The sequence below is a fragment of the Alligator sinensis genome, unplaced genomic scaffold, assembly GCF_000455745.1.
Source record: "Alligator sinensis unplaced genomic scaffold, ASM45574v1 scaffold872_1, whole genome shotgun sequence".
Classification (NCBI taxonomy): Eukaryota; Metazoa; Chordata; order Crocodylia; family Alligatoridae; genus Alligator; species Alligator sinensis.
The window spans coordinates 213,370-220,798 of NW_005843140.1; the positions used below are offsets into that span (position 1 = coordinate 213,370).

The window sequence follows — 7,429 nt, forward strand, 5'->3', positions numbered from 1 at the left end:
CGCTTTCCAAAGCTGTCAGGCCAATATCAGCAACTCTGTTAACTTTGGGGATGTTTCGGAGCAGCGGTCTGGTTAACATCGCTGTCAGGGGAGACAGCCTTCCCACACAGAGGTTAGTTTTAGACTTTCTGAGGCCATATTAGGAGTGCAGAGACTCTGTGTGTACTTGTATGCCTGTTCATCCAACTTAAGAGTTGCCTCTTTTAAACAATCTCCATATGTGCGGTCGTCCAGGACACCAACGTCCTTGCAAAGCTAGTCCCAGCACATGTGCAGAGCCCAGCTGGAATCAGTGCTCCCCTGCTAGTAACTAGGCTTGGCTGCTAAGTGCTAAACTACCTTTAAACTCTCCTTCATTGGCATCTCATGCAGTCCTGGTGTACGCTGTAAATTACTGAACATGCTGGAGCACAAGCCCCAGAGGTGCACTCAGGCAGCGCAAATTCCTTTGCAGCTTTTATGCTGCCTGAACTATTCAACTCTCAGCACCTCTGTCTCGCCATGGGCGTGGGAGAAGGGAGCTGGGGCAGCAGACAGCGTGCGACCCTGAGGCTTTGTGGCCAATACCCTGGACTGGGACCTGACAGAGTTGGGATCTATTGCCTAGCAAGTCATGGAATCATAGAAAATGAGGGTTAAAGGGACCTCAGGAGGTCACATCTAGTCCAACCCCCTGCTCAAAGCAGGACCAGCCCCAACTACAGCATCCCAGCCAAGGTTTGGTCTCCCCCGGTTTTAAAAACCTCCAAGGATGGAGAGTCCACAACCTCTCTGGGTAGCCTGTTCAGTGTTTTACTACCCTCCTAGTGAGAAAGCTTTTCCTAATATCTAACCTAAACTTCCCTTGCTGCAACTTGAGACCATCACTCCTTGCTCTGTCATCTGCCACCACTGAGAACAGACGAACTACTCCATCCTTTTTGCAACCCCCCTTCAGGGAGTTGAACCACTCTTCAGGGAGTTCATGTAGGACCAGATCCATATGAGGCCTGTAGGCACCCAAAATCTTTCCAGACCTGGCCCTTAAACCTCTTGCCTCTCTGCTCCTCTCCTTCAAAATACAGGTGATCTTTCCAGCATTTTGTTAGCCTAGCTGGACTGTAAGCTCCTTTGGACAGAGGCCATCTCTCACTAGGTGAGAACAGCCTGGCACAATGGTCTTGGTTTGAGTCACAAAACACCACCGTGAGACAATGACCTGGGACGGGCACTTTTAGCTGCTGAGCCCCAAGTCTTGTACCAAGAGCATAGGTACCTTGTCTGATTAGAGCTCCCCATCTTGCCTGGTCAGCTTATGGGAGCTTGGGAGATATGCTCCCACTTCTCAGCCCCTTACCTTCTACTGGCGAGGTCTTCAGCCTCTTGCAGATGTTCTGCACTCCCCCGTAGGTGTCGTTTATCCTGGTGACGGCCTCGGAGCTCCGGAGCTCCATGAGGTTTCGTAGTTCAACCACGGAACAACCAAAGTCCCCTTCATGGTTGCCTTCGGCAACAGAGTTGCCAGGATGGTGGTCTGCAGAGTTGTTGGTCATCTTGCCAACACAACCAGAGTCAAAGCAGATGCACCCGGAAATTGGAAAAAAACCCCCAAAAACCAAAAACCCCAAACAAATGCTGGCTCCTAGGTTTCTACCTCCCTCCCCCGAACGTCCCGCAGGGGACACAGGCAGTCCTTGGCAGCCTCACTCCGCAGCCCCGTGGAGACCGGAGGATCGCAGCGGAGGTATCGGGGGGTTGGGGAGGGGGAAGCGGGTGCTTCCTTCTACAGCCTCCCAGGTGAAGCCGGTGTGATTAGCCGAGCCCAACTTCTCCAGATAAAGGTGTAAACAGGATGTGCATGTTACCGTGGAAGCAACCTTAGCAACGACCACTGTGCATTTCCCAGAGGAGGAGGAGGAGGGTTCCCTGGATACCGGCAGCAACAGGAGCTACAAAACAAGAATTCAGAATAAAAATAGTCATTAGCAAGAAGGTCCGAGAGCCTGGCAAGTAGATCCGTGCATGCCACGGGACAGGGGAAGGTGCTGCAGGGCCGCCTCTCAAGAAACACTGGGATGCAGCAAGGTGGAGGGACCAGCTCTCAAGCTTGGAGCTCACGGGGTCTAATCCCACCTCCGCCCGTCTCCTAGCAGGATGCGACTGGGATGCTGCTCTCAGCCCGGGTTTTACTCCAGGCCTAGATTTTGTAGCTGCTTCACTGTAACAGCAGTGCTCAGCGCTAGGATGGAGTTAGATCCCAAGCTGGTGGAAACAGGTTTAACCATACAGAGGGCTCGGGGCACTGAATATCCCCACCAACAATGGGAGGAGAGACCCCACAGAAGAAAGGCCGTGCCAGCGAGTCAGGAATAGCACCCAGGTGGCTCTCTGCTCTCTCTGCAGCTGTCTGGCCCAAACCTAAGACCAACAGAAAAAAAATCTTTCCATTCATTTGTTTCAAAAATAAATCCTTCCAGTGGAAAAAACAGCTGTTCCTTACACAAACACCTCCCCCTGCGGTGCCGGGGACAGAAACTGGAAGCAAGGCTGACTATAGCTTTGGGTGGAAGTCTGTATCTAGAGAAAGCTGAAATAGTATTAATGATGTTCATTTACTGAGAAACCCACTGCAGTTTGCAAGTCCTGTCACTGTTTAAATCACTGGGCGGGGAGGGTGGCAATAACATGGGGGACACACACACACACACACACACGCGCGCGCACATGCACTCATGTGCTTGCTAAGAACAGGCAGCTTTTAAGAAACTGATTGCATGCCTGTGGTTTCTGTGCCTCAGTTTCCTTCATCTGTAACACCATTACTAGTTCTGTCATCTAGAACGGAGTACCGAGACAGCAGAGGAGCAACACTGATCCTATTCAGGGAAGCCTGAAGTGCTGACAAGGGCTTAATTTCAGTCAGCCCCAGCTGTAATTTGCACAGATGGGAGACTCGGCAGTGCCAAGGAGGGGGCTGTGGCAGGGGAGGACAGGAAAAGGACCCTGGAGCAGGGAATCCTCTCGTCTCAAGAGTCCATTCCACAAGGGCAGAGAAACCCCTGGCATCAGCCTGTCCTCCAGCTCCTCCATCCCCTGCAAACCCTAGGGCAGAAGGAGTCCCCCTGCCCTGCTGGCTCTCCTGTTTGTCAGTTCAAGTCTACTCACCTGTGACAGCAGCAGGAAAGCCCTGGCATGGAACATGCAGCCCAGGTTGGAGAGTATTCAGTGTGGTTCAAGGCCACCCACTTTCCCTGCCGCCTCCTAGGGCCTGAGCTCTGGAGGAGGGCATGCTCCTCTGGCTAAAAGGAAGGGTCTCCCTCACCCCCAAGCAATACAAGACCACATAAATTCCTTAGTCCTCTAATCCTGTACTGCAGACTACTTTTATTTCATACAGCCAGACACATGCAGGGAGCTGGGCATTTTCCAGCAAGGGCGTGTTGCAGCAATACTGCAACTTGGGTGTGAATGCAATCATGATTACTTAACAGTCCAGCCGAAGAGGAGTGCCAGCAGCAGCTGGATGCTCAGGGGCAAAACTGGGGTGGGATGGCTCACTGGCTAAGTTGTTTCCTGCCATCTCTTCCCCTCCTCCCCTAAATGCAACAGGGAAAGTCTCACCCTCCTCACAGAGCAGAAATCCTGCACAGCCCAGCTCTTCAGCCAAAGGGCACGAGCAGGCTGAGCCAGGACTGCAGAATGACAAGAGAGACGTGTTATCAGTCTTTCTAGCCTCAGCACTACCCACCTCCTCTGCAAGTCAGCTGTTTGCTGGCAGGGCAGGGCACAGACTGGACTGTGGTGATTAGGAGAGGGTAGGAGGAGACTTTTCTGGAGGCTCAAGATAGGAGCGCGCAGTGGGGCAAGCAGGAGACGCAAGAGGAACCTCTCTCCACCGCATGCTGGAAGAAGGCTCCATTGACAGAAGCCCTGGGGAACTGTGAAAGGGATTATGAAAGGCAGACCTCAGGAAAAATAAGGAGAGCCCTCCAGAGAGATGCTGTGGGGAGTGAGGCTGGCCCAGAGCCCCCTGAAAATGCCTGGACCCCCAAAGCAGACTCAGGATAGCACAGGAGGACCAGAAACCAAACTGAGCGGGGAACCGGAGGGCAAAGTCAGCATCAGGGCCAACACACCAAGGGCAGACCTAAAGCAGCACATGAAAAAGGCAGGGGACTGCAACAACTGCTCTGCACCAGACACGCCCCGTTCCCTGCTCCCACATCTCCTCCCATCTATTTGTTTCACCTGTTACATCCAATTAGCCACAGCCCCTGCAAGCTGTTCCCTGCACCCAGCCACTGACGCCGCAGAGCATAAATTCTCTGAAGCAAGGACAGGTTTTGTCCTTGCTTGTCCTGCAGCACGAGAAGACTCCAAGCTAGGATGGAGGGCGACTCTGCAGGACTCAGTTTACCTACTTCTCCTTGTGCTGCTGCCTCCTGGGGGTGAAAGAGTTAAGGATTCCTCCGAGGAGCGAGACAGGGCTGAGCGCCAGCTGTCTGGGTCAGTTTGGATGCTATCGGGAACTGAATGGTATCAGCATGTATGACGGGAATGCCTTGGAGGGGAGGAGACAGAGGAAGACTCAGCCACCAAACACTCCCTTGCTAACCTGGGGGCCAAAGAGCCGGAACAAAAGAGACTTTTCCCTTGCAGAAACCCCTGAGCTGCCTTTGAACAGCACTCTCACATCAATGGCACGCTGCAAAACCTGCCTGAGAAGGTGGGGAAACACTTTGGTTAGGTCAGCCCCCAGCCAGTAGCCCAGTGGCTAGTGATTAAGCGAGGGCCAAGTGCCAGGTGATTTCTCCACCATCTCTGGGAAATGGGAGACCCAATACCACAGCTCCAGTATCTTCACACTCCCCCAGTCACAGCGGCGACTGGCTTTTAGCAACATCTCTATGCTGTTGGCACTGTAGCGCGAGACGCTGATGCTTGCTCATCGTATTCAGGGACCTGCTTCCTCGTGGTAGCTTAGAACTCAGCGTGCGGCTGCAAAACCCGGTCAGGAAATGAAATAAATCATTTGATAGGGGTTTGTGCTGCTCTGGTCAGACTGTCACCGCTGCCCAAGCTAGCTAGCTGAAAGGCATGCTCTTTTGGGGTCACAGAGGGAGATGAACTGCAAGAGCCTGGTACTGCAATCTCCTCTTGCAAACAGAATCAGCTAGATCAGGGTTTGTCCTGCCTGCCCAAGGACCCTGGCTACCTACTGCATCCCCGTGGACTAACAAATACCGGTTTGCTACAACAAGGCTACTGTGTATCACTGCCAGCAATTTTACTGGTTGCATTAACTCCCCAGGGGGGTGAAGTCCCTAACAGGGGCAAAGTCCTTAAAAGGGCATGGGTCCACTTTGAAAAGCAGAAGCACTTTGAGCCAGCAGGCTCCAAATCAAAGCAGCCAAGGGACTTTCCCTTCCAAAGGAGCTATGCCTGGAGTCCCACTTCGGCAGGGGCACCCCAAAAGACTTTAGGGAGGCTGGGATCCAGCTCCCTGTACAACTGCAACATTAACAGGCAGACAGATTCCAAGTGGGGATTCAGACTCCTACATGGATTTTGAGATCCGGCTCCATCACAGGTTATGGATGAGAGCCCCCACGTGTTGGGCACTGCATGGGCATGATTTATGGCTAAAGTTCCTCCCGCAAAAGACAGGATTCCTGTTTAGGTTCTCTTGGGATGGGATGTACATAATTTTCACAGGTTCTCTCATGAAAGGGACACTAAAAAATGACGTACCAGGGATATAAGGGCAACAGCCTTAAAAGGAGGCAGCTTCTGAGGAAGCCCTACAGTAGATCACTACGGTAGTGGGGTCTGGGGAACACCAAGTCATTCTTCAACAGCTCTAAGTAAAGGGCGTCTGTCCATCCATCCATCCATCATTCCCCCTTGTTTGTCCCTCCTTAACCCCACACATCCGCCCAGGAGCTCCTCTGGAGAAGCCGCTGCTCATCTATCATTTAGATGGCATTTAGGAGGCAGGAGATGGCAGATCCAATTAAACAGCCCCCTGCTGATTAATAGTGTGTTGGGGTAGGGGGGATTATTTTTTCTAATTTTTTCCCTTTCATAGCAAATAACATCCTCTGAAGAGCGCTACGAGCTTAAGAGAAAGGCAGCTAATTAATATTGTAATGGCGGAGTCCGTAATTACCCCTAGAGGAGCCTGCAGGGCACCTATCATTATCTCCCTATTCCCAACAGCGAGATTCCCTTCCTTCTAAGGGCTCCAGCTCCAGGGACTCGTCTCCGGAGGTTGAGAGGAAAGAGGAGGAAGTAATGTCCTGGGGAGCTGCGGGGCAGGGGGCAAGCAGCTGTGTGCTTGGAAGGGCAGCTGCACAGGCCCGAAGCTGAGGTACAGCGATGGAGCGGAGCACGAGCCAGGAACGCAGAACTGCTTAGCAGCTGAAAAAGCTCTGACCACGGAGGCTTGTGAATAGCAGCATTTCCTCCCAAGACAGGGGCATGCCCTCTCTGCCCAGCTATCAGCTCTGCCTACACACCCCTTTCTTCATCTGCCATCTCCCCGTCTCTGCTCTGCTGAAACCCATCTGGACCCTCTGCTTCTCTATTCCAGGGTCCCCCTGCCCAATTATGCCGGTGCCGTCTGTGGCTGCCCCTGCTATTCCCACCCCGGGCAGGCGCAGCCAAATCCACTGCTTTGCGACAGCACAGAGCAATCCCATGACCCTGGCGAGCAAATTGAACAGCTTTGATTTCACAACCAAGCTGTGCCCCCAAGAGCCCAGAAGATCTAGACGGAAGGGCATTAGCTCCAGGACCGCTGGGCTGGGAGCAGAAAGCCAGCTAGGGCTGGGGAAGGCACACATCAGGGGCGCAGAGAGGAACCGGGAACAGGGACAGGCATTTTGGGGAGAGGAGGGAATAACTACCAGGAAGCTCAGCCAATGCTCCCCTGTAGCATCTCACTGCAAAGTAACCCCCCTCCAGCAAGCCCTGCTAGAGCTTTTTATACCCCACGGATTGAGTTATAATGCAACCTCCCTCTCAAGTCTCCCCCTATACCTGGCCAGGCCCCAAATCCTTACAAACCTGGGGCAGTAGCAATTAATCCCGCAAAGGGCAGGACCCAGCCAGGGAGGCTGGCACAGGGCTGGCAGGTTCCCTGAGAAGGCTGGTTTCATGCAGCTCTTTGCAAATGAATGAAAAAAAAAGCCTAGAGACGTCCTTCCTGCAAACCCCGCCCTGCCGTTCTCCCCCAGTCTGAAGAGTAGAGGCACTGGTGGTGCATGGAGAGGAGCTCTGCAGGCTCCAAACACAATGCAAGGTGCACCCTTAGAAAAGGCAAAAGCAGCCCCCACTTAACTCTATTGCACCGGCTTTCCGTAGGGCCCTTGCACTCCATCCGCTACCAGTCCCAGCTGCAAAGAAAGTGTGCGAGGAGGGAGCGTGGGGGCGTGGAGGGGAGGGAAAG

General features: G+C 53.2%; 1 protein-coding gene across 1 annotated transcript in view; it reads right to left on the reverse strand.

Annotated features, from left to right (window-relative positions):
• The window catches only part of ATP2B4 (ATPase plasma membrane Ca2+ transporting 4), an 84,602-nt gene that overhangs the window by 46,844 nt on the left and 30,329 nt on the right, over positions 1-7,429 (reverse strand). The window contains exon 2 of the mRNA XM_025193978.1: positions 1,314-1,928. Within this exon, the coding sequence (XP_025049763.1) occupies positions 1,314-1,532 (219 nt within the window). The 5' untranslated portion in view covers positions 1,533-1,928. The remainder of the gene's footprint in view (positions 1-1,313; positions 1,929-7,429) is intronic.